At 43.6% G+C, this 27,353-nt stretch overlaps 2 protein-coding genes and 1 long non-coding RNA gene across 6 annotated transcripts in view; 1 reads left to right on the top strand and 2 right to left on the bottom strand.

Moving 5' to 3' along the window:
* Positions 1-6,215: 6,215 nt before the first annotated feature.
* DNAL4 (dynein axonemal light chain 4) lies at positions 6,216-15,666 on the bottom strand. Of its 3 annotated transcripts, none has more exons than XM_077339504.1 (4): positions 15,555-15,666; positions 11,174-11,361; positions 8,282-8,365; positions 6,216-7,250 (listed from the first exon to the last, which is right to left on the bottom strand). In XM_077339504.1, exons 2-4 carry the CDS (start codon positions 11,243-11,245, stop codon positions 7,086-7,088), a joined length of 321 nt encoding a protein of 106 aa, XP_077195619.1. In that variant the 5' UTR covers positions 11,246-11,361; positions 15,555-15,666; the 3' UTR covers positions 6,216-7,085. The 3 variants fall into 3 exon arrangements, with proteins under 3 accessions (XP_077195619.1, XP_077195618.1, XP_077195620.1); XM_077339503.1 differs by having other exon boundaries at positions 15,264-15,611; XM_077339505.1 differs by having other exon boundaries at positions 11,174-11,358; positions 15,264-15,611.
* LOC143838348 (uncharacterized) lies at positions 10,417-22,428 on the top strand. Its single transcript, XR_013231357.1, has 3 exons — positions 10,417-10,494; positions 14,258-14,394; positions 20,226-22,428. It is a non-coding gene; the product is annotated as an uncharacterized LOC143838348 (long non-coding RNA).
* The window catches only part of NPTXR (neuronal pentraxin receptor), a 36,489-nt gene continuing 30,031 nt past the window's right edge, over positions 20,896-27,353 (bottom strand). For both annotated transcript variants that reach the window (XM_077339491.1, XM_077339490.1), the window contains exon 5: positions 20,896-26,086. In XM_077339491.1, the coding sequence (XP_077195606.1) occupies positions 25,862-26,086 (225 nt within the window). In that variant the 3' untranslated portion in view covers positions 20,896-25,861. The remainder of the gene's footprint in view (positions 26,087-27,353) is intronic.

The following is a 27,353-nucleotide window of genomic DNA, read 5'->3' as shown; positions in this document are numbered from 1 at the left end:
TTGAACTTGGGTCTTCCTCTATCCTCTATCAAACATATAAATAAATAAATAAATAAATAAATAAATAAATAAATAAATAAATAAATAAATAAATAAATAAATAAATAAATAAATAAATAAATAAATAAATAAATAAATAAATAAATAAATAAATAAATAAATAAATAAATATTTCGCCCTCCAATAGAAACAGAAAGTGTTCTGCACTCAATTGGGAAAGTTCAGAACAGGGAGGGGAGCCAAGCGCAGCAGCAGTCTCTTTCTTTTCTTGAATGGGGGGGGGGAGAGGATTCAAGACAGCAGAGGAGGGAGAAATAAATCCAAGAGGCAAATCTATGCTGAGAGAAGTTAGGGTTTCTGGAGCTCAGTCACTTTAAGACAAGCCTTGCAACCGAGAAACAGGAAGTCTTTGAACTGATGCTCTGGCCAATCAGGGAAGACTGCTTTGCTATAGCGTTGGAGGCACGAGGCAGGAAGTTAATTTGCAAAAAGCAGAGATCTACACATTTACTGATGCTGATTTTTGAAATATCGAGGGTTATATCCACTTCTGGATATAGCGCGGGAAAGGTAGAGTCACTCTGGATCAATTATACATGTTCAGAGGGAAAATTTGAAGTGCCCAAAATCAAAGCGAATTCCATGTAGACAGCAGGGATTTATTCGAGCTGACAGTAGGTAAAAAGCCCCATGCAGACTACACCCAGGTCAGGCTGCTCTGAATTTAGAGCCAATAAATTCTATTGAATTCTAAGTTTAGAGGAGAGGAAGAAATGTTTTTCTCTGTTTTATTCAAACCATGTGTAGCTTATAGGCTTCTATCATGTTCTCTGTTAGCCGTCTTTTGTCTAACCTAAAAAGTCCCTAATGCCCTTCTTCATGGGGAAAGTACTCCAACAGAGGAGACATCATCTTCCCCCACATTAATGGGGGAAAACATGTGTTGAGGGTGATGAGCCCGTGATGGTTATTTACTTTATATGTCTCAGTTATATGTACTTTTTGATATGAGACCTTCCAGTGTGGGACCTTGGTCTTCCTTCCCACTCTAAAACAACCCTGTGCACATTAGAGGTGCTCTTCAATAAATCATTTTTAGCCATCAGCCATGGAAGCTTAAGTATAAGACCAACAGTATAAACCAGGGATTGTGACTTCAAGTTAACCCTGGATTTTCCAGAGCCTTATGATTGCTCATTGTGGGATGCAGAATTACCCTGAACCTTTACCTGATGCAGCAGGGCTTTTTTAGTCTTATTAACATGTCCTAAGAGTGGGGTCTTTTTAAAATATTGCTACCATTCGTCAGAGAGCTCAAGGGGGCATTGGGGAGGTCTTCCCATTATATTTTGACTACAGCCTTGAAAGAGACACAGTGATTTATTCACCTAAGGTCACCCACTGAGCTCGCAGCTGAGTCAAGGTAGCAAATCTTTGTTTCTGTTTTTATTCTTAATGGGACTGAAGGAGATGAATGACCAGTGTGGGCAAACAGCCTCATTATTCTCTGGAAAGAGTCGCTTTCTCACCTGCATGCCATACAACCACACATTATCTGCAACACATTTTCTCTCCCTCCCTCTCTCTCACACACACAAAACACCCTCCACTGCTGAGAGAACAACGAGTTCTCTGCTTATGTCCCATGGTGCAATGGTTGCCTAGTAACTGTCTCCAGCTAACGCTTTCAATCGCCTCAGATTCTGACAACACTATATTTCTTTCTCTTTCCCCTCCCTCCCTTGCATTGCAGCAATATCACAGCCAGGGCAACCATGTAAACTCTATTTCTCCCTGGAGCCTTTGCTGAAGAAATGGACACTTAATAGCAACCATACTCGAAATCTGGCAGGAGCAGAACTTTCTAGTCAACGTGGCTGATCTCATTCCCTGCTTGAAGCACCTAGCAATGGGAAGCTGTGATAGAGATGAATGACACAGGACCTCGGGCAATTAGTTTTGTGAGGGAGCCGTATCTGCTCTAGAAGAGGCCCAGATGTGGTATGCTGCTCCAAGACCACATGTGTTTTCCTGTCAAGGAGAGTCATGGCTTCACCCGCCCCCCCCCCAAAAGAAAGATACATGCAGGCCATCCGGTCACAGTTGACTTATGATGACCCTGTAGTAGGATTTTCAAGGCAAGAGACGTTCAGAGGTGGTTTGCCATCATTCTGCACAGAATGGCATCGCTCTCTGTCTCTGCCCAAAATGGCTGCCATTATTAGAATGAGCTTGGAAGCTGCCCTTCGCTACTGTCCCAGAGATCGGGGAAGGGAAGGAGCCTGGGTCAAAAGAGAACTTAGAGGAGGGAGATGGAATAAACTTTTAAAGTCTGAAGAACTGAAAAGCAAAAGGAGATTTTAGCATAGAAAATGGCAAAGTCTACTTGTAAGCTGCTCTCCCTGTTGAGGCAGGCAAGAAACTGAAGAGAGTGACTCCCACAGGCAAGAGATGGGAATTTGAAAAAATTGTTCCTGCCTCCCTGATTGGATGGTGAGAATCACCCTCAGGATGTCCTTCACCTCAGAGGGAGAACAGGTAGCCACTGCAGCAGGCTGATAATTGACCTTGAATCTACATAGGCTGCTATCATCTTTTACAAATGGAGCCCCCCCCAAAAAAAAAAGCTAAGGCAAACCAATGACCAAGCAGTCCACTGTGATGACTTCTGGCAAAAATCTCAGCATAGATGTCATGAATCAAGCAGCCTGCAGCAATCCTCTTGGCACAGGATGAGGTTTCTGAGCAAATAACTTGAGCAATGAGGGAAAGCACAATAGTGCAATTCTCTAGCCCGACAAACAACTGTTAACATCAAGGTTCCTACCACTCCTAGATGTTTTTGAGACATACATGGTATTCTAAGGACACAGCAAAGTGCAGCTGAATTACTTTTATTTTTCTTGCTTGTTGTGATTTATACATAACACCTTGGAATTGCTTAGGCATTTTGAATTATGCCAGTTCTTTTTTGAACCAGAAGCCAGGGAAGAGGAAAGGCAATTTTTGTTCTTCCTCCCACTCCCTTCTTCCTTCAGAGGAAAGCACTTTTGGTGTTTTATGTGAAACAAATTAAGAGACAAATCCATCTTGGACAACCTTGAAACTAAAGTGCCTTTGAGACCTTCTCATATTATACAAACAGTACATGAACGCTGTTTATGGAGGCAAGGTGGTATAACAGAAAGCAAAGGAAAACGGGGGTGATGTGGGCAAGTTTAGACCAATTTAAGCACAAACCAGTTTAAGGTTCACATCTGAAAAGGCCCTTTAATTGCTGTCAGAATTCTCATTCTTTCCTTCAAGTCATTACGGATTCCTGATTGCCTTCAAATGTCAGCCTGCTCTGTCAAATATTCTCTCTGTGCCCCATGTAAAAATGGGTTTTGTGTCACAATGTGAAGTGGGAATGAGGCCAGGCTGTGATCTGGCAACCCTGGGGCTCTGCATCACTTCAATACTAGCATTAATTATTAACTGTAAGTCTTCTAACAAGTCAGGTCTGAGCATGCAGTAAAATGACGGAGACAGCAAATGAACTTCCAAACTAGATTTCCAGCCCAGACGGTGTGTTGCCATGACATCATCACACCACAGCTATGGGCGGCCCACCCCCTATTCCCTGACTACAATACGCTAGTCACATTCATGGCCCACAGGAAGGCTGCTGGGCTCTGAAAGCCTTTCCTATTGCTACCACCGAACATGTATTATAAACTAACCCAAATTCAAGAGTAACATGCCTGCTTAGTCTCCTTCCTGGGAAAGCAAGTTATGGGTGCTTTAAAACAGTCTGCATTTGGGAGCACTGGACCTCAGCCAACTATAGAGGTCTGTTAAGGGACTTGACTGACCACTTTCTCACCCCTGACTAAGGAACGGAGTGTACACTGTGGAACAAATAGCGCAAATAATAAAGCACCTCTATCACCTACCGTATTTGCCGGTGTATAAGACGACTGGGCGTATAAGACGACCCCCCAACATTTCCACTCAAAATATAGTTTGTTACATTACATTACAGTACTATGGGCCACTATGGGCAGCTTTGTCTATCCCAACTGAAGTGCACCCGGCGTATAGGACGACCTCCCCACTTGGAGGCATGTTTTTCAGGGGGGAAAAGTAGTCTTATACGCCAGCAAATACTGTAATTGAGAAAAATGTTTACGAGAAATATTATTGGTGACAAAATTATGGAATCACTGATCAAGACACGGATATTTCTCTCTCTAAAATATTCCTTGAAAATATTCTTGAAATCTGCGGGGCCATTGGGCAGACTGAGGTCATCAGTCCCCATCCATCCCAAGGTTTGTGTTGGTAGGAAGGGGATCTTCCCCCTTTTTTTACCACCAAGCCTGGATTGCTTTTGTGTAGATTGTTAGTGGTTTTGAGTTTTTACTGGGGTTTTAGGCATTGGGGTTTTTATGTATTGGGGTTTTATATTGTAAGCTGCCGCGAGCCCTTGTGGGAGCAGCAGGATAGAAATGTAAAGATAAATAAATAAAATGTATATGGCGGCCTTTCCCTCAGACAACCTGGACCCAATCAAATTGGACACTAAAATTTCTCAAATTATCTATTGCATTTTACAAAGCAGCAGCATTCCTCATGAAGGACTGCAAAGGAAATGGGAGACACCAATGGCAACTCCAGATGCCACTCTTCTCCTGAAGTGTCGAGAGGTTTTTAGCATTCTTGCAGTAGATTCTGAGGAAAGGACTCCCCAAATTAGGTTGGTCTTGCTGGCTTCATGAAGGTCACAGTGCCTCTGGCAGCAGCTGCATGACAACTGCATGTTTATCACAGATAAGCAGTGGCCAAGAGTCTGTTTGCTGAGATAAGCATTTGTTTGTAATCTGGCTTCTGTTGGTCACTAGGATCCCTGACTGTGCTATCATGACCAACATATAACCAAAAGTACATAGATACGAGGAACATTACCTTATTTCTGGAACGTCATGGGGATTTCACATAAGCAGGTTCCACGTGCGCCTCCCCCATTTACTTACTTTTTTCCTGCAATGTCTTAAACTAGAATCACAGCACCAAGGATTCTCTCTCTCCCCTATCAATATGTGGTCTGTTTGAGTCAGATGGCTTGTTAATGTGATTCAGAGTATAAATCATGATGCAGAACAAAAAGGATAGGCCGTATGTGAATAAATGCTGACCTTTTTTCTCCCAAGGGGATAAATCATTAGAATGCCACTGATATTTAGTGAGATAAATCCAGAATAAGAGATCAAGTGAACTGCCTTTTTTGGGATGTTTTGTGACACTATATTTCCCTATGATGGCACTGAGCATTGTGTCAATGATGTTCTTGTGTTTGAACCATTTATGTACTGTTCAGACACTCCTTCCAAATGGAGATAATACCACAATGCCAGTCCGCTCCATCCCTTGCTTTCCCCTGTCACATTCAAAAACTGTGTGCAAGTCCAGTCGTCATTGTAACTTCAAGGCTTGCTGAACTGCCCAGATATGCTGAAGGAGTATGCCACAGCCGAACTGTTTCAGCATTTTGTTAATATGTCTGAAACTGTCTATTGCAGCAGATGAGCTCCATCATGTAGATAATGGAGTCTTTAAGAAGGACAGAGCTGGAAAGGGCCACAAAGTGCAAGGCACTAATATCCACATACTAACCTTGGCTGAGTGATCATGATCATGACCATGCCTAGCCACCATCAGACACTCTGTCTCCAAGATTATTCAAACTACTCATACAGGGAAACCTTCCAGAGTAATTAGCCTTTGGGAGCAGATGCTCTAGTGCAGGGGTGGGCAACTGTGGCCCTCCAGATGTTCATGGACTACAATTCCCATGAGTCCCTGCCAGCTAATGCTCATGGGAATTGTAGTTCACGAACATCTGGAGGGCCACAGTTGCACACCCCTGCTCTAGTGGATCTCCAACACAAATTTTGAGTATGAGTGACGGAGTTTTCCATGGAAAACTCTGCTAGGGTAAAAGGCTATGTTGACCAACAGCTTATCTCTAGTTATGGCAACCCCCATTACTCAAGAGAAAAGTGGGGAGACAAGCCCATATGCAGACGTAAAAACACCCACAACCTCAAACCCTGAGATCCCAAGACATCCTTCATAACTTTGCCTAACAGGCCTTTTGGGTCATGTACGGAAACTCGCTCTCTTCCCCATCCGTACTGTCACATGACCTAAGTGAAGTCCCCAGACATGCCCCATGAATTTTAAAAGCTTTATTGTTGTAAAAAAGTATTGAAGTCCCTTTCACACTCTGGGTTCAAATAAGACATATACAAAATACAATTATGGTCATTCCATTAATCAACACCTTTGCGAAAGCATTATTAAACTCTACACAATGGAAGTACAACTGTACTTAAAACTTTGAAAAACTGGCAGCTCAGATGGAGCTGCTTCCCACTACCCGTCTCTAAACAAGATATCAACATATTGCCATCATGACACCCCCATCCCACCCTGCATGCTATGTAAAATAGTCTTTATTTGTGTGCCATATGCTTTACACGCTATATCAGTGCTCTGTAGGTGTGGTGAGGAGGTGGGAGGGCAATTATCCTAGCAACCGTCCACCGGGTCAGGTTCTGAAGGCTGGCACTGCATGCTTTTCAAAAACAGGCAGCTGTCATCTGGGCAGAGAGAAACCAGTTGCCTTTTCCCCTCCCCGGGTCTTCTCCCAGAAAATACAAAGGTTTGGAAGACAGGAAGGAGAAGGCGGTTGCAGATTAGGATTCTTCTCTCTTCTCCCATCCGGGATCTATGGCTTCATAAACTGTGCCCCGCTCCCAGCTAAGAAAAAATAAATCACCATTCCCTGATTCCTCTTGCATCATCTCAGTAAAAAGCCACATTGGTAAGATCAGAAACCCTATGAGCTGGATTAGGTAGCTCAACAGATTTACACACGCGCACACACACTAGTATTTCCCATAAAACTGGTATATAAATAAGAAAAAAGCCCAATATTTTATTATTAAAAATAAAGCTGCCCTTTAAGTTGTACAAAAACCCAATCAAAAGTCTGCAAAAATCGCTCGGTGGTGGCAGGCTTGTACGCAGGCAGAGTAACGTCAGGAGCACTTCCAAACACAAACCGCCAGGCTGCCTCCAAAAAACATGTACAACAGGTTCTTCACCTCATGGGTGATCTCAAAACCAAAGCCTTCACCAATCACAACGTGCCAGGAGGAGCCAAACTTCTTGTCCATGGTTTCCTTGATCATCTTGGCTGCACTCTGAAGGAGCAGTGGGAGGGTGCAGTGAAATTAAAATTCGACATGGGAACAGAAGGAAAGAAAAAAAGAGTTAGAACAATGGGATGTGTTATTTGCAATAACAGTCCATCTCTAACTTCATGATTCTAATTGTACTTCTGTTGCCAATGTGTGAAAGCCCAATTAAGTATTAAATTAGCTTATTTTTACCTAGGTTTTCTTCCTAGTCATAATTCTAATATACGTTGATTCAAGGAGTTAAAAGAAATACCCTGAAAAGGGTAATGCAGTATACAATTTTTAAAAATATTACTTAAGTGGAGAATAGAGAGGAAGTACTTTCCAGCTTTAACGCTACACTGAAAGCTGCCATTTTCCCTCCTTCTTCCCTGAAGGCTGAAGGTGCAACTTTGATACCAGCTTTCCCCAGCACCACCTGATGTACCCTGGCATTCTTCTCAGGACATAAAACATCTACTCCCCTCCTTTTTTTTTTTTTTTTAAGGACCATCAAGCCTTCAGTTGAGTGAGAGCTCATCCTCATTATTGAATATTCATCAGGAAAATAAAGATAACTCTATTGTTTGTAATAATGTATAAATGGAGTAGGTAAAAGGACGCATCATCCAGCTGCTCTCATTTCACTTGAAAGGGAAAGGAAAACTGAGATCCAACAGTTCCTGTCACAAAAGTGAGAACATCTATCTAAAATGGAAGACTAGTTTGAAACAAGGGATTGCAAGTCGTGTTGCTATGATGCCAAATCCCGAAGCAGAAAACTGGCAAACTCTCCTTCTGTTCAAAGCAGACACAGGAATTCTGGAGTGCTTCTGTGCCCCCAACTAGCATGTTACAAAAGTTGAGTAATCAGGACGGTGGGCACTTGCGCAACTAGTTAGATGATCATTTGTTAAAAAGAATCATCTGAGTGCAAGTGCTCATTTGAGCAACACAGTGACCTTTGTCTTCTCCGTTCTCTTTCAGCTAGGCCAAAAAATCCCAGAGACATTTTGGTATAAAAAGCACACCCTTTTCAGGGCTAGCTATAGTACCTCATTGTTGGTGGCATATTTCTCACACGCAGTAACACACAACTCCATGGCCTCTACTCGCATTTCCTCTGGCATATCTGAATGCTGGCAGAAAACACAACACACACAAAAAGAGCATCACAACACTGACAAGAAAGACATCCATTCTTACAGCCCAATTTGCTAGCAGGTGGCCCCACCTCGACACCACCTTCTCTGACACTCAGGTTTGGTGAGAAGCATGAGTAGGGAGGGGAAGACAGAAGAACTCTGCCACAGTTCCAGGAGATTTTCTGAACTACCAAGTTCCTGTGCTGTTGAGAAGCCTGTTTAAGCAATGGAAGGTGTGTGATGAGTCCAATTATCTCAGAAGACTGAACAGCCTTGGATTTTTTTTCAAGACAGCCATAGTAAAAGGGTTCACAGGAGTACTCTTCTTTTCTTATTACTCTAATAATGTTTTGTATTGTGAAGAGGATGTTTTATAGTTTAAAACAGGCAGTTTTGAATTGTTTAAAAATAAACTTGGTGGTTGAACTTTGAGGGGGAAAGTATTTTTTTGAAGAGAACTGAAAAACCAATCTTCTCAATTAGTGGGACCCCCAAGGATCCCACAATATAATTAACTGGAGGACAGAACTTAAGTCCTTCTAGATCCTTCCATTTAAGGAAGCTGTCTAAACAGGCAGGCCTTCTAACAGGTTGCCCAATGCTGCAGGACAGTCTTGCAGAGAAGGCTCATTTATGTTGAATTTCAGACACTTACGCAAGGCCCATTTTTGTGAGGGCCTCAGTTAAGCAGACGGCAAGCTTTCCAGGAATTGTGGTTGACTACAGTATACTGCTGATGGCTTTGCTCCATGCTGCTATAACAGAATTTGGACTCCTAGTGTGTGCCAAAATAAATTTTGCATAAGACCACCATGTACACACCACTCAGGATCTATGTGTGTGTTTGGCTCAGGATCTATGTGTGTGTTTGGCTGGCAAGGTATAGGACTGAACTTTAACCCCTCATCGTATTCTGGGAATAACAGCTTAACTAAAGAGACAACTAGGTTAAAAATAAAGACACACAGGCATCACTGACTCCTTTCTCCATGTGGCTAATATTAAATGCTATTAAATTCCTGAAAACCAGGGCATCGTGCCAGCAGACTCATGGGCACAGAAAAGGAAGAGGCAAAACCCCAGGAGATGTTCAAATGCCAAGACCTTGATTAGCGTTAATGAGGATCATTCTGCTTTTGGAGGATGCCAAATGGCTTCAGATCACCCTGCCTTTCTCCATTACATGCAATCAAGTGTCCCAATAAACATTTATTAGTCCTACAGTTAGATTCCACAGTCATAGAGGCAGCTATTTCTACGAATTCATGTTTCCCTGCACCCACACAGATTTTATACTACCTTGTCAAACTATTTTCGGGGGGGGGGGGGCTTGCCCTAATAGCAGAATTTCAGGGGGTATCTGAGACTGCACAAGAAGTGGGGAGATGAAAAATTAACCCTTTGTGAATGGAAATCACTTTCATCTGTCTAAATCCTCTGTAACAATGAATCCATACCAATGCCTTCCAGATTTTCTTGCTTTCTGCAGTTATGCAAAGCCACACTATTCTGTCGCCATGCTTGAAACATTCCACCAGCTCCTCTTGCTGCCTGTCATAATTAGACGCATGTTCAACTGCTCACTTCTCTTCCCATACACTATGCATGCACTCTTGCCTATGTTAGCTACTTTTTCCATTTTGGTTGTTGCTCCTTTTCGCACCTTATTCCTTCCAGTTTTCTTCCGCATCTTCAAGGGCACTTTAAAGGCATCAGGGACAGGCTTCACTATATCTTCCCAACGTTCACATGGATCCCTCAATAACATACTCCAAAGGCTGGATTCTAAGGTACAAGCCTTCTAAGGTCTGAAGCTCCCATCAGAGCAACACTGTATGATGCAGAAGGGGCAGATCCATTCTGTGAGCAGTGTTCCATTTGCATTTCCTTGGATGTAACTTAAATCCTTCCTTGCCTTCACAAGTCAGGCTGAGGGTTGCTTCACAATTTCATTTTTGATGTGGAACACATCTATTGCTGTGCTCCCTATAATGGAAATGAGAACGGACATCATGTCCATTGTCCCGCCTCTCAGGGAGTGCACCAGTAGATGACAGTGGCAGTGCCAGAGCAGCAAGGCTCAGCACTGAGCCCTGCTCGGAAGGACACTGAGATAGCAAGAGGTAAGGGGGAGAAGCAAGGGGGGAGTGAGGGGAAGGAATCTGTGTCTGCATTTGTCTGAGAGATAGGGAGGCGGGAGGGACCAGGAAGGTCATGGGGAATTGCAAGGTAAGGGGAGAAAGGTGGGGAAGGAGTCTCTGTCTATGTGCATGTGTGTATGTGTCTGTCACAGAGAGGGAGGGGGCCAGGACCAAGGAGCCCCAGAGCCAGGTATGTGTTCCACATACCCTGTGATAGTCATACTTTCACTAGATTTTTTTTGTAATACATGACATTCAGTATCCAGGTAATGGAAATCAAACTAAATCTACATATTGGGTGGCACCAGTACATTTTGGGGGAAATCATTCAGAAATTGTTAAACTACCATATGTCCTGGCCACCAAGTTCCCTGCATCTCCATTATATTATACAACATGCAAGCATGAACTACCCTTGAAAAAAAAGATTACAAACACAACAAAGAGCTCCCTTATGTCTGTTTTAAAAGAAAACTTGTTGAATATGCTTTAAGAAATTATATGTTCACCACTCTATTAAAAATCTGTAGTTAGCTGAATGACCCCAGGATGTCCTGCCTCTCCTATCTGGATTAAGCAGCCATCCAAAACAGAATGCAACAGCATAGAGCTCTCTGTCCTGAACCAAGAACGTATCATACCTCATTGTTCTCATCCTTACCCTGATCAGGGGGAACATGTGAAGTCTCTTGTAGTCTGCCTCCTCTTTTTTCCCCTCCCCGGTGTCTGCCATTGCAGGTCCACTGTGACCCTGGGAAGGGGCAGAGCAGCCTGCAGGAAGCTAGTCACACACAGGCTATGAATGGTTAGAATTCAAGCCAAACAGTTCTGCACACGTAGGGCATTCTGCTGCATTGAGGAATAAACAAAGAAAAGAAAGGCAGTCAACAATCTGCAGAGCAAAATGCTGAAGATAATCAGTCCCTTATGTTTCTGGGATTTTATTACAATTTGAATTACAATCATGTAAACAATGTCACTTATTAACATTGTATGCACACTTTAATTAGTAACGAGAACTCAAGTTGTGGTGACTGTGATGATCCTCACCCCACCTGCTATACCTACTGTCATTTTCAAAAGTCCGAGCTACATTTCAAGAGCCAATGCTCACAAAACTGATCAACCATAGGGGTTCCTCTCCATCACCCATTCAACAGCTACCTCTTCTATTGCTTCATCTTGCCTTATCAATGGTCACTTCATCCCCCCTCAAGTACTGTAGCGCCTAGCTGCTGAATGCTTACAATTTTTTGTTCAAATTAAACTTTCATTAACACAAGAAATGGAAAACCCATCTTAGGATGGTCTTCCTTTGTTGTATTTTCTCAAGAACTGCCTCTTGCTAGTCCCTTTGGTTTAAGATAATTGGTTTTCATCATAAGCAGCAGGCAGGCATGATCATCCTCTAAGTGCTGAAGGTTTTCCCCTAGTAAAGGGCAGGACTGGTCTTCTGTAGTCTCTTCCCTAGCACCTATCTAATAATTGGTCTGAGGACATATGACTTGGTTAGACCTGCTCCTGGCTAAAGAACCATGAGGCGGAAGACAGCTTGATGTAGTGGGTAAAGAGCAGTGGTCTCTAATCTGGAGAACCAGCTTTGATTCCCCACTCTTCTAAATGGAGTCAGCCAGGTGACCTTGGACAGTCACAGTTCTCAGAGCTCTCACCTACCTCACAGGGTGTCTACTGTGGGGAGACGAAGGGTAATGGGTAATCTTACCTCATATATCAGAGAAAAATCAACAACTTCCTTCATTACTAATTGGAAACCTCTTGCAACATAGAGATAAAAATGATTTGATGTGGTTTTATAGATTAAGAATGATAGTTACTGTAATACTTATAAAACTATTTAAATATAAAGGATAAATCAGAAATAATGTAATGTTCTTAGGTATGGAAGGCTCAAAATTTACTGTAATGAGTCCAATATGTCTGTTCTTAGAGCCAGCTTGGTGTAGTGGTTAAGAGCGGTGGCTTCTAATCTGGTAAACTGGGTTTGACTCCCCACTCCTCCACATGCATCCAGTTGGGCTCTCTCAGCCTCACCTATCTCACAAGGTATCTGTTGTGGGGAGAGGAAGGGAAGGCAATTGTAAGCCGCTTTGAGACGCCTTTGGGCAGTGAAAAGCAGGATATAAAAACAATTATTCTTCTTTGTGTTTTTATTTTTTCTCTCTATCATATTGTGCTGTTTGTTCTATCTTTCTCCTTTTGCTTTTTTAAATTTGTATTGAAGTTAATACAAATAGTTTGGCAAGAGACTCCTTCAGCTCTCCCTCTCTCTTTTTTGGAATCTTTGAAAAAATCTGAAAGTAGAATGTGCAGGTCTTGAACACTACTTAAGTAATATCACCCAAGTAAAGAAATGCAGAGATCTTGCTAAGAGTCTGAATTGCTAAACACACTTGGACTCAGTGCTGATGTGTTCACAACAGCTACCCATCAAGAGATCCTGCGGTGCTGCATTCCAAATTTTAATATTTAAATGCATAAACCACTGAGATAAAACACTGAAATACATTCCATTTCATATTGCAAATCCATACAAGTATACCAAATTAAACTCCCACAGTGAACTTGGCTATTCAGAATTTTCAAAAAAAGGTTGATTAATCCAGCTATATAAAGCACTCAAATTGGGCAGTTTACAAACCACATAATTCAGTCGGAGCTGTGGTATCTGGTTTTTAGCTACATTTGTCACGAACACCAAGGATGGGCCGTGAAAGTAGGGGGTGATAGAACCATTTGAAACATGAAATTCTAATGTTCTTTTTTCAGAAAATAAAAATGTAGGTGCTTTCTGCAGTGATCTTAACAGACTGGTAAACAAGAAGCACTGTTATTAATTATTCTCAACATTCCTTGTGTGGATGGGCTTCCTATATGTTTATGCTTCCATTAGTAATAATGCTCACGTACTAGAACTGCCAATGGGTATCCTGGAAAGGCTTGTTTGCATTTCAGGAAGAGTGAGTTGGGAAATAGCTTGGGTCTGCTTGCTACATTTTTCATAAATTTATTTCTCACTTCCAACCAGCCTTTTTGTAGGTGGTGCAGACAAGCGCCCTCCATGTGAGGCTCAGATAATTTCTCCAGCTTGTCTACCTAAAACAACACTTCAGGCCATCCTCATCAGCAGTATTTTAAAGAGATGCAGCGACTCTCTGATCTGTGAAATAAGGTTTTGCACAATGAACGTGATGAGAAGCATGCCCAGCTACTAATTTTTCTCCTGGTAGGGGGCCTTGGCCTTTAACAGTTGCAGGCAACTGGACCGCCCATCCACTGAAGTATGTGACTGCGCAGCATCTTTAGTACCTGCCTCAGAGCTTTGGGAGACAGGCAGCTGCCTTCTACTGGCCCACTGTTTTCTGAATGGATGCCTGGGCTACAAGTCAGCAGTGCTAACAATCTGCAAGCATGAAATATGGAAGCTTTCATGATAATATCCCTGAGAGATCTTTTTACTGTGCATTGCAGACATCCTTCATTCACGGACAGATTTGTGCCTATGCTTCACAATTATTCTTTCATATTGAAGTGTTAATTTTAGTTTTATACTGATAACTTTGTATTTCATGTACAGCCTTTATCACATGCAAAATAAAACTCCATCTGTGAATCATCCACTTTCCTTTTACAGTGAAATTTTCATTGAAAATGTTGTTGCTCCTATTATGCCGTCTTTAAGTTTTCTAAGACCTTTACAGACCTTGGCCTCATCTTTAACCCCCAGGCAGCAGCATGGCATCCTGTGAGTTGCAAGCACATGACAGGAAGAGTTATCTCATTGGAATCAAGGCCAGAGCCATGGGGGCTGACCAAGACTGCTGGATACAGGAAGCAGAAGAGAGCACCAGGTGGTGTATTACAGTGAGTAACAAGGCTATAACCATGGAAGAATCCTTTCTCAGTGATGTCCTAAACCTTTTCAGTGGATTTAGAAGGGTGTTAACTCTGCCTAGGTTTGCACTGTCAGAATCACACAGCTAAACTTTTACTTACTATTACATTGTGAGTCAGTTGCATAGAACCTCCAATCATGTGGTTTGTCCACCATTGTATCCTGGGAAATGCTGAATATAGAGGCTACCCAGTTCCAATATAGCTAGAACTACCACATGGTATGCTGTCAATCATTTATCTCATAGTCTCTGGTGCACAAGTCAAAATCTGCAATCCTTATACTGGTGAAACAATGTCAAAAGTTTCACAGATTCCCTAATCCCGAAGCACCATTGTATCCTAGAATCCCCATCTATTAAAACCTTTCAGCAGATCCTATTTACTTTATTGAAAGTATGAAGGGAGAGGGCCAAGGAAATAAGAATCCCCATAATTTCATCCCTCAATAGTGACAGCTACCAACCTGGGAATCCCTGCCCTGATCCCAGCTGTCTGAAAGTTGACTACCCACCGGTAAGTAAATGTGCCCACGCTCAAGGCTCTAACACTGACACAGGAAAGAGCTTCTGATGCACAACCCTAATTCAAATCCAGAGCTTGAGAAGGGCTGCCGCAGCACAACTGGGCACCTTCGAAGGCCGGAAACCAGAGGGAGCCCCTTCCCTTCGGCAGCAAGAGCACAACGGACGGCATAACTGCCGGTCCTCTTACTGTGGAAGAACGCCCCGTGCCCGCAAGAGCCCTGCGGTGCAGCATGTCTTCCCTACGGCACGCAGCGAGGGGGGTGAGGGAGAGGAGAGCGCCCGAGCGAGGTCGAGGCACAGACGAGAGCTGACCTGGATCTTGGCAGGCAGGCAGGGCCGGGCCGGCCCCGGGCCCCTCCGGCGAACCAGGCTTCTTCCGACCGCGGCGTGCGGCGGGGGCTGCTCATACCCAGGCCGGCCGCCCCGCAAGGCCGACGGAGGGGGCACTGACTACTCCGGGACAGCCACGCGCGGCGAGGGGGCCGGCCGGCCGACCAGCGGGGGCACGGGGCGCCTGGAGGGGGAGCCCTCAGGGCCTGAGAGGCCAGGGGACGCGGCGCGGCCCACGCGCGGGAGCGCCCAAACGCGCTCTGTCTCCCTCACCTGCGTCCCCTCCGCCGCGCACCCTCGACGCCAGCCGCCCCGTGGTTGTTAAGGAGAGAAACGTGCTTGTCTTAGCAACCGACGCCGGAAGACCCGCCTTCTCGCTGACTATAGGACGAGCCGGCTGGGCACGAAAGATTTGATAGGTTTCCGGGGCTGTCTGTTAAGCAAAGAGGTCCTTCGGCCTCTTCGGAAGGCGGCGTTCGGTTTGTAAGTTTAGGTGCTCGTCGAGTTGCCTGATGAGGGCGCGGGTGGCATGTGGGGGAAAGTTGCGACCGTCGCAGAAGTTCCGGCCTCGGTATAATTGCCGTGTCCGAAAGGCCTAGGGATGGGTGCCCGCGTGGCCTCAGCGGCGCCGTCCTCAGCGAGGATCTCCACAATTAATCATTTCATTCCCCTCCCCGGCTTGCCGCGGATCGTCTTGGAAGTCCTGAAGCAAGGCGAGGCTACCGCTTCGCCCGGACAGCCCCCGCAGTGTGGGAGTGCTGCCATCTTAATAAATATTCTTTTTGAATTCGTAAAAATAAAACTTTTTTGCTTCACAAATACTTAAGTAACACAATCTGAGGTTGCCAACTTCAGGTTGGGGAATTCCTGCAAATTTGGAAGTGGAAACTTGGGATGGTCCTCAGCAGTGTGCAAGGCCATGGAGTCCCTCCTCGAAAGCAGCCATTTTCTCCAGGGGTTCTTTTGCTGAGAAAATCGTTGTGATTTGGGGAGATCTTCAGGTTCCAACTGGGGACTGATAACCTAATTATATGGCTACAGTGAATGGAAACTCTGGGATGGCATTTGTATTTTGCAGTGTTTGGGGATACCAGGTGAAAGTTAAATTGGATTTAAAAGGCTTGGGTAGCAGAATTGTCTTGAACTGTCTTGTTCGGTATGTGGGTCTAAGAACCACAAGACACTGGAATCATTGTAGCTCTTAAATCGTGAAAGTACATGATACAGAACGTGAGATTTTCACTCTGCTGATCCGTCCAGAAAACCCCAATATATATATACATACAGAGAACAATGGGGAAGGCTGTGGTGGCAAGCCATTGGCTCAGACCCCTTGATTAATTTAAACTGATTGGCTGTCATGGCGGCCATGACAAGAGTCCAGGTCTGTCTGATCCTACTGCGGACCAAGTGCTCAGTCCTCTGTAGGATCACGGATCCTATGCTCGGTCCTCTGTAGGATCGCCTGCGTGCCTGCATACACAACATGAAGAGTTTTATAAAATCATATAGAATTCTAGAGTAATATATTTAGGACAGCAGTTATCAAGCTTTAGGAGACAGGGTGCCAAGTTTGACCACTTGAAAAAAAAACATTCCCCTTGAAACATACGAAACAGCCCATTTGCAAAATACAAGCAGCAAGCCCCATATGTTCGATGGAGTCTCATAATATTTTGGATCCTCAGTAAGTAAGATCCACATCTACAAATTAAAGGCAACTTTAAGAGGGAAATATTTATAGTTATTGACTATATGTGGGCTACAAGGTTAGATCTCAGAGCCATTCCACACCCGATTAAAGAAGTGGGAGTCTTACCTTTTGAAAACGCCATATTTTTGGCATTTTGCACGATATCATAAACATCCAGCATTACATCCGCAAACTGGCTGCTACATCCTCCGTTTTAAAGCGCTTGCAGGGGAATCCACAAAACTGGATGAGAATAGCCAGCAAGACACTTGCACAAGACACATGTGTTACCAAAGTGGCTGAAGTAGCGAGATTTCCAGTGCCTACCCTTGAGCCTGCCTCCCTCTCTCTTGACCTGGAACCGGGTTTTCTTTTTAAAAAAAAAACAAAACCCTGCCTGGAGCAATGAATAGACACACAATAAACTTTTCCCCACCAGTTTGCCCATAAAGCATGCATCTTCCCCGCCAAAAAAACAAAAATAAATCTCCCCCCCCCAATTTTTTTAAAATTTCAAGGCTCCAGATTGCAAGAGGACTTGCAGTAAAAGGAGCCCTATGCATCTATGATGCATATGTGTTTAAACACAGACATTTTAATTTTTTAAAATTAGCTCACAGTCCTATAAAAGAGGGAGAAAGGTGTTTGGCTTCCTGTCTTGATTGACGGGGAAGGGAGGAGTGTGAACAGCTGTGCAAAATGCCAGAAGCGTGAAACAGCAGTAGAGGAGCCAGCAGGTGAGAAATTCTGAGAGGCGCAGGTTTTTTTAGCATTACGCCATTGTGCTAGTGTAAGGCTTTTTTTCTGTGTGGAGTGGCCCTCAGAATTCCTGGCCTAACTCAAGTTCTAATGAATCTTACCCTTGGTTTGGGGGGCAGCAACAGACTTCCTAATGTAGGTAATAAGCAGAGTAGGCTTGCCAGCTCTGGACTTGGAAATACCTGGAGTCTTTGGGGATGGAACCAGGAGTGGGTGGGATTTGGGGCAAAGAGGGAGCTCAATGGAGTATAATACTATGGAGTCCACCCTCCAAAGCAGCCATTGTCTCCAGGGGAGGATCTCTGTGGCCTAGAGATGAGCTATAATTCTAGGGGATCCCCAGGTCCCACACAGAGGCTGGCATCCCTAAACCAGAGGCTAGCAGAATATTTTTATATTTATAGTTACCTTTATAATAATGTTGTAAAGGGGCCTGGAAAGAACACTTCCAATACTCAACTGGAAATCATATTATTATCTCTGGATGTGGAATGGTTTTGAGTCTATGAGGACATTCTTTGCAGTGGAAAACAAAATGAAAACTAATTTAATTCTGGAAGCAATTGTAACAACTACATTAAGACTGAACTTCCTTGCTGCCATAAAACCGTCTTCTAGGATTGTAGTAAGCTTTTGGGGGTGGAGTTTTAATATCATAGAGTCTATTTTCGAAAGCAGCCATTTTCTCCAGTCGAATTGATTTCTGTCACCTGGAGATCAGTTGTAGTAGGAGAGACCTCCAGCTACCACCTGGAGGCTGGCAACTATCAGGCTAGCTATGGGTGAAATTGAGTTAAGGTGATGCCATGAGAAAAACAGTAGAAGGATAACGTTAGAAATCTCCCTCTCCTCCATAACAGGATACAAGAATTCTGAACCAAAGTGAGCGTATTTGGCTACTTACTTTTCCAGCTTTGTCCTCCTCTTCCATCTTATTTATAGCACTGTCTTCCAGAAAGCCTGTGTCTCTTTCTGTTATTTTCATCAACACCCAGTTTCCATTTGTCAAACTACACTTTTGTGTGTGTGGCCCCCATGACTTCTGAACATTGACATGTTACTCAGCTTAATTTCCTATTTCCTTCATAATCAAGACGATATGCACACTCTTTTGGCATCCCTAAGGACTTCCATGCAGAGTTTAAAGGCTTGTTTTAATTTCCTCTTTTTAGCTTTAGTTGCAGCTATCTCATTTTTCTTTCTATTGTATAGTCATACTTCACAAATTCCATCCAGTTTGTTTAATTGTTAGGCACGCTGCATCATCTTTTGTTTTTCGGTGAAGCTTCTCACATTCATGCATATTTATAACTTTCCTTTTTGGACTGTACCATTTTAATTAAATTCTTTATGCAGAGCTATTTATTTCTCTGGGAAAGTGGCTCTTTGATCTTAGTCATTCCTTCTTCCCTCTCCCCTGTGATTCTATTATGTTGTTAAAAAAAAGATCTTTGTGTTTGAATTCTGGCTTGAATGCAACATTTCTTCTTGACAAATCAACAAACAGAAGTTATGCTAACCAATGAATGGGCATGGGATTGAGAGCACTGACCCTGCTGCTGATTGCCACATGGTAACAGAACCAAGACCTAAATATCATTTAACTGGTTATAGCAGAAGCTCATAACTAGGGGGTCAGTCTCGAGGAAGTGGCAATGTCTGTCATTCTGGAGGAGTAATGCATTATAACCTCATGAGATCTTGTCCATCCCTAAACTCTGCTTCCCCCAGGATCCATGGCAGGGATTTCCTACCCTGAGTTGGCAACCTTACTTATCATGTCTGTCTTTATCTTAGTCCCATCCCGCGCATACAGTACTGTGAGTTATAAAAGAGACCTGCCTATTTCTTTTCCCCCCTGAAATGACAGAAATAGTCCCTGTCTTGGTAATGGGCTTGTCCTCCAGGAATTGCTCACCCCAGAGCTGGTACCCTAGCAGGGCACTTTGTTCTGCCTCTCAGCAGCAGGTAACCTGGCACATGGGAGGATGTCAGGATCATAGAGGAGCACTTTCTGATGCTTTTTACAGATCAAAGATCCACCTTGTGATTATTCAGGGGCCTAATTCTCAGGTCTAATCAACATTACTAGCTCTGTTGAACTGGGTACCCTGCTGTTATATAACAGGTGGCTGGAGCAAGATCAGAAACCATGGGGCAAAATCCGTGAACCCGTACCCATAAACCGTTACCCATAAAGGTCTGGATCTCCGGATTAATAGAATGAATAGTGTTAAGTAATGCTAGGATTTGAGAGGGCATCTGTATTTTTTTCATAACTGGGTGTTTCCCATCTTAATATAATTTGTACTTGTAGTACCTATTTGGATTTTTAATCTAGATAGTTCACTGCACTCTTGATTTTCAGAGAGAAAAATAGCTAACTGCTATGTTTGCATACAATTCTGCATCTGTGTAAGCTCGGCTAATGGGGAGGAAACGGAGCCCTCTTTGGTCTGTTATATTCTAATTAGCATCTCTGTGTTTCCTAGCCCTGCTGTGATAGCGTTTCTAGCCGCAGAACTATGCTCCTACATGAAGACCTGCTACAAAAATAACAATACGTGACAACTAATGCCAGCAGCCTCACAAGACTCCTGTGATCTTGATATACTGTTTAGAAATGAGGGATCTTTTCCCCAATATGTGCCTTCAACAATTTCATCGACAGTTATCGTCTTTCGGTTCAGAGTCAAACAAGCTGTGGGACTATGAATGGTGACATTAGATCTCGAGGGCAAGAGGTGCCTTTCCTGCTACAGGCAAGTCCCTTGATGGGTCTCAGAGCCATAGGAAGAGCCATATGGAGGAGCGAATGGCATGAGCCCTTTGGACACTAGGTCTGTAGGAATCACTGTGCACAATGTGTTTAGCAGAAGGCCTTTTGCCAGCCGTTGCTATACCTCACAAGAGGACCTGTCCCTCTCAGTTATCACTTCATTCTCTTTCAAGATCCTGCTCCCTCCCTCAGTCTTTTTTCCAAACCCTCTCAAGATCTACACCGCAGTATTACGATGCCTTGTATGGGAGAAGCCAATTTATATTCATGAATACTGTATGGACAGCCTAGGCCATTAACAGGCATACTCCTGTCTGGGCTCTTTGGCATCTCCTGGAGTCTTTTCTGCCTCTTACGTCATTCCCCAGATGTCCTAAAGAGAATCAAATATAAACACCAAGTTTATTGTCAACAATCAAATATACAAAAGAAAAATACATATGACACAAACATGTGCACACATGTCAGTTCCAGTTGAACAGCTGTACAAAAGAAGGAAGAGAGGAAAGAGAGGGAGAGTAAGAAAGTGGCTCAGAGAGAGAGAGAATGTACTTTCCCCCGAAATCTTGGCGCATTAAGATCACAGTGTCAGACAGCACGAACATGATTACTTCCAACTTCTAACCCACTCCTATATTCTCCTCCCTCTGAGAAGGGCTATTGGTCCCTTTGGCAGTAGGACAGTTTGAGGGTTGTTTCACACTACAGATGTCCGGGGTGCATGTTAACAATCAATGTGTACCAGTAGTGACCCTGATGAGGTGGGTACCTGTTTATTTCACACACTGAAAATGCAAGGTGATCGTACTGTGGTTTAAATCCAGTTATAGCTCCGTGCAGTGACTTTTGTGTGTTAAATGCATCATGAAACAACACTTGCACCCACCTCACATAGTTTCAGTAACATGCACCCCCTAAAAGTGCAACCGCTAAAAACAATCCTTAGTGGAGGATCCCCAAATTGTCACTAGTGTGAGCTGAAGTAACTTTCTCTCCTCTGCCTTCCCTCCCCTGGTTTGTTCAGAGAGAGAGAGAGAACGAAAAAATTATTGGTTCGGCAGCAGTCATGTCACTTGGGATGTTTCAGTTAGGGGAAGAAGCAGAATATGACACAAGCAATCACAAAATTCCCCCAGAGAATAATATTGAACATGGAGTCACAGGTTTCAAAATCATTGTGATATCAGGCACTCAAAAGGCTTGCAAAACACCCCAGACTCCCAAATCCTGAACAGGTTCAATAGGTTATCAAGCCCCCCCCCCCCTTCCGTTTACTTCAGAAACAGCTGGATCCTTCCCCCTCCCCTAGTAATGGCCAAGACTGGGGAAACTGGGAGAGGGGAAACATATTTTAAAAGCATGACAGAGAATGACTGTGGGAATCCATTAGTTGGAATCCCTGTCCCTTTAACAGTAGGCACAGTTATTTTACGTTGTAATGATGGTATCTAGTTACAGAATTTGGTTGATTAAGGGCTGGCTCATACATATAGTATTTTGCTTTCAAACTGCCCCAGTCATCCATGCAATTGCATTTCCATAGAGTGGTCAGTGTTTAAGTAGGATCCTCTAGCTGTCCTTTTAATAACAGTTGGATCTGCAAACAAACTGCCTAAGGAGGTGGTGAACTCCCCCACACTGGCGGTCTTCAAGCAGCAGCTGTACAGATACTTATCCTGGATGCTTTAGGATAATCTTGCACTGAGCAGGAGGCTGGACTAGATGGCCTGTATGGCCCCTTCCCACTCTGTGATTCTATTGATCAGGAGATGTCATTTCATTTCATGCCAATTTCCACTTATTAAACTTTTATTAAAAGGACAGAACCCCCCCCCCCCCCCGACCTAGCTGACAAACAAATGTTCCCATGGCCCATATAATGTGTATACTGGGTCACTCACTGCACATGCAACCAACAAATCCTGTAATCAGAATGACTGGTAGTGGAAAACACCACTGCTGTATTAAGAAATTCCATGTCAGAGCAGTTCTAGGGTTAAATGACTCACACTACTTTGTTTGAGATGTTTGGCCAGCTGCTAGAATAGCAAGGAGTGCCGCCATTTTCTCCCTTCCCTTCAGTCTTTAAGCAGAATATTATGATTATATAGCTCATACACTGCACCCCATTCCAGACTCATTAAAAACCTTTGCGCTTCACCCAAGGAGCTGCTAAATGGCTTCAGTCCTGAGGTCCATGCTTGGATCTGCTTCTGGTTTTGCCCCAGACTGTACTGTGTTCAGATTGGGGTATAGGACAACCTCCTTAGTTTACCTATATCTTTTCTGTTGAGTCACAGATGAGGTGCACACCATTACAGACTGACAATAGAACAAGACTTGCCTTACACCAAAATCCAAAACAGAAGAAATCTTCAACTCAAATGTGTAAAAACTGTAACAGGTCTGGCTCTTCTTTGCCTTGTGTTAGAAACTGTAGTAAAGGGACACCATACAAAAGCTGGTGGAATTGAGAATAAATTGAATGAAACTCCTTTTTAAGGTCGGGAGAGAGAAATGGGAGGATCACAGCATTTTTCACAGTGAATTGAGAAATACCTGATATATGCCCAAGCTAAGTAATTCAGGCTGCAGATCCAAGCAAATTTACTTGTGAGCAAATTCCATTGAACTAATTGGGATTTACTTTAGCTATGACCAGGACTGAACTATACCTCAACCAGAAGTCTAGATTCCTTAGATTGTTCTCCATTCCACACACTATGACTGATTCTGCAGTTATGATTTGCTGATGTTTTTTCTAAACTAACCTTAATTTTGCCATCAAATGCACACACCACAAGGAGGTGCATACAGCCTTGGCTCTCTACTAAGCATACCTGTAAAACCAAACATGTTCAAATGAACATTCACATGGTCATATTCATGCCTTGCATTGTACCCATGAAATCATGTTAGGAGCACACCTAAAAATGCCATATGTGAAGTGCTCATAATAAAGCGAGACATTGTGTTCAGTGTCATGGAACTTAAAAGTTGACATTACCAAGGCAATATTCGACTAAGGAGCTCCCTTACTTTTGCTTACAACTAAGGGAATTCTTTGTGGAGAAAGCAGGACTCTGCTGCAACTCTCCATTACCAAAGGGATTGATATTTTATTCTGTTTCAAGTAGTCTATAAATGTCCTCCATGGGGTGTCTCTGTGTGGCATTTCAGCAAGACTGATAGAAATTCTGAAAGGGCTGCTTCTTCTGGCACTTTAGACCCAGAATGGCAAGCCATATGCCATTTCTCTAGCCTTTACACATGTTTAACGTGGCTCCTCGTGCATAACATGCAAGCATGTCATGAGCATCAGACCTTCGCAACATGTATGCCACTGAGACGAGCCACGTAGGGCTTTTGCTATTGTGCTCTGCTTCTGGGATTGCCACAATCTGGTTTGTCTTTGTGGGAAGCAGGATGCTGGAGTGGAGAGTCTTTTGGCTTGCTCCTGTAGAGTTCTTCTCATGAAATACAACTTAGCATCAGCTGCTGCCACTGCTACTGTGGAAAGAGGATTCATGGTAACTATGCAACAGGTCAGCAACATGCATCTTCTGTCATTCACTTCCAAATATGGTACTTGGTTAATGCACCATGAGCATATTGTGAGCATGAGACTGCATATCGAAATAACCTTGGCTAATATATTTTTTAAATAGTCCAAACAAGAAACCTCAAAGGTTGTCATCTGGACTATTAACATTTTTGTGGATTGACTCACAGCTATGAACTCAGCTGGAAGTCTGTGGCCTAGGAAGTCTAGTACCTTGTGAAAGGAACTGATCTTAAGATCCTTTCTGCCTCAGGTAAAGGTCCAGGAGCTATGATGCCCCCATGGAGAGCCAGCTTGGTGTAGTGGTTAAAGAGTGATAGACTTTAATCTGGAGAACTGGGTTTGATTCCCCACTCCTCCACATGCTGCCAGCCAGATGACCTTGGGTCACACACAGTTCGCTCAGAGCTCTCTCAGCCCCACCTATCTCACAGGCTGGCTGTTGTGGGGAGAGGAAGGGAAAGCAATTGTAAGTTGTTTTGAGATCTCTTTGGGTAGTGTTGTTTCTTCTTCTTTCTTCTTTCTTCTTCTTCGACTTCAGCATTGGAAGGAACCTGGAACAGGTACAAAAGGCAAGTATCTTCCTTCTGATTCCTTCCTGGTCAAGGATAGATTTGCAATCCCTTCTGTTATTTCCCAGCATTCTTTTAACTAGTGGAAACAATCTGCCAGGGGTCAACAGAATGTGAACTGGTGTTAAGAAGTTCACTAGAATACGGGCTGATTTACATATGCATGGGCATCACTGGATGGTCGAAATATCAAATAGTAGCTCATACATGTGAGATGTCCAGAGAGAGGTTTCATATTATGTCACATCAGATTTGGCTCATGGGTTCAACTCCAAGTCATCAACATGAGAAAATATGATATAAGGTGCATGCATGTGTGTATCAGCCCTTAGAATACGAGGCAATGGGAAGGAGACCTATAAGAGAAAAACGATTGGACAGAAATGTCAGAATACTCTGCTTACCACTAGTGCTCTCCTTCTTTAAAAGCTGCCACAAGAATTAAGTCTAGAAATAATACTGACAAAAGAAACTTGGAGTCTTGTGCTCTCTGAAACTTTACAGAATTTGCAGGATCACGTGGCGATCCACAAACCTTATTTGAGGTGGGAAGCTGGATCACTGTGATAAAGAAAGATAATCTGAATCTAGTACATAGGCTTCGGTGAAATGACTTGACATCATTGCCTACTGGAGGCCATAGAAGCCAGAAGGTAGAGACGGTGGGACATTCCTGGTGGAAGCATGCAGAAAGAGAGAGAGACAAAAAGAATATTGGCTTGTGTATTCCTAGACTATCAATGGCTTCTCATGGGCAAATGCCATCACCAGGTAGGGTCTAAAGCTCCAACAAACCACACTCAATGTCCAACATTATCAGACACAAAGACACAACATGTTGGCGATAGCAGTCACACCAACAACTTCCTGTTCTCTACATCAACCACTGGCCTATTGTTCAGATATGGCTATCACCCTCGTATCTTGGTGGAGGGCCCTTGCCATCACAGGTATGAATCAGAAAGAGTTACTGGAACAATGAAAAACACAGTGTCACAATTCCATTAAGTTCAGAAGGTTAATGTCCTGTCCTTTGCACACATGCATACACCCTCCCTCTCTCACACACACACAACGTTCTGCAGAACGATTCAGCATCCCAGATGTTTCTGTACGGAAAAAGAAAAGGACCCTTGGCTGCCTCATCCTTTTTGTAAGGTGAAAGAAGCCGTAGTCGCTTCCGTGCTCCTTTCTTTTGGTGGGGACGAGGACCTCTCACGCTTTCTTCCTTTCCTCACAGACTTCAAAGCTCCTCTTCGCTGCCCCTCCATGGACCTCGACCAGTTTTTCATCCCACTGAATGACATTGCCTTGCAGGTGGCTGGTGCAGTTGGCCAAACCCAGGATCTCTGCTGGCATCAGGACATGATCCCACATGTTGAACTGAGCTATTTCACCAACGAAGGCCTGAGTTGCGTCAAAGCGGCCACCCAGGGTATCCTATGGGCATTTTATTGGAGGGGAAGAAAGTATGGAGGGAAAGAAGAGGATACAGCAGACAGATTGAGGAAAATGAGGGGATGAAATGGAGAGGGGTGAAAATATTGGAAGGGAAGGAAAAGCAAGAGACAATAAAGTTACTGAAGATTGCCATGATCTTATTCCCCACTTTGTATCCTTTCTGGGAGGAGCATAAAGGGACCCATAGTAACAGGAGTTTTTCCCTGGTATCAAATCATGATGACAAAAGTCCTGAGATTAGGCAGCAAGACACATGAAATAACACAGCATTGGCCCTTCAAGGGAACTATAATGTGTTGTTCGTATGTGGAGCTGCTCCAGTTTTATATCTGTCTGGTTCTCTCACTATGTGGCAGGAATGGCCCTGGCACTGTTGCTTCCTACTTTTTAATAAACCTTCCGGAAGGCCTAACTTGATGGAAAGATGAGATATAATTTTGGAATAGATAAACAAAAATAGCAGTTGGTTCCCAAACTCTGGTGCAGTCGGGCTTCCTTAAGGCAACATTAAATGTAGAAGGAAAGCTAAGAACTAAACGAGAGTTTGGAGAAGGAGAGCCAAAGAAATGGAGAGGGTCATGCCAGAGTATAATTGGAGGGAGCTGTTGCAAAGATAGACTGAACAGGACATGGTAGAAGAGGCAACCAAGGAGTCATATGACAGCGAGGCTCTAGTTGCTGCACAAATGGAATACTGGAATACCAACGCCTGGCAAATGCATCACAGCGCCATGGAAGTACAGGGTTGGAGCATCTCCAGAGATAAGACCAACAGTGAAGATGCTTCAAGATATGAGGGATGAGATCTTTGGTTCATCCAGCCTAGTGTTGTCTGCTGCAAGGTCTCAGGCAGGGGCCTTTCCAGCTGCAGATCTTTTAGCCAGTGCCAGAGACTGAACCTTTTGTGTGCCAAGCATGTGCTTTAGCACTGTTATTCACATGCCCCACGTTATGACACTGGCATGCAGATTTTTGCTGATTCCTGTAACATCAGAGATTTGTGTCACTGTAATATTTTGGTAGTTCTGAGATACAAAAGATGGATTCACCAAGCCCAGAGTGATACAGATTGGGGGGGGGGTGCTTTCTTTGCTTTCTGAATGTCCTAATTTTGCATTAAAATGAAGCAAGAATTTGGGATGTTTCTATGTGGGGCATGTCTTTTGAAAACCACATCTTTATATAATGTCCACATTAGATCTAAGAGAGAAGCTCCGTGTGGTGAAATTCTGCTTCACTGAGAGTG

Source organism: Paroedura picta, chromosome 5 (genome assembly GCF_049243985.1).
Source record: "Paroedura picta isolate Pp20150507F chromosome 5, Ppicta_v3.0, whole genome shotgun sequence".
Taxonomy (NCBI): Eukaryota; Metazoa; Chordata; class Lepidosauria; order Squamata; family Gekkonidae; genus Paroedura; species Paroedura picta.
Note: the sequence above shows the minus strand (reverse complement) of the source record. Positions and strands in the feature narration are given on the sequence as shown.

What these genes read in the sequence shown, in the direction of transcription:
- DNAL4 (XM_077339504.1), bottom strand. Translation starts at nt 11,245, where the DNA reads ATGGCAGACACCGGGGAGGGGAAAAAAGAGGAGGCAGACTACAAGAGA. An exon ending in ACATGTTCCCCCTGATCAGG is followed by an intron (nt 8,366 to 11,173) that starts GTAAGGATGAGA and finishes GTTTTCTGCCAG; the next exon opens with CATTCAGATATGCCAGAGGA. An exon ending in AATATGCCACCAACAATGAG is followed by an intron (nt 7,251 to 8,281) that starts GTACTATAGCTA and finishes CTGCTCCTTCAG; the next exon opens with AGTGCAGCCAAGATGATCAA.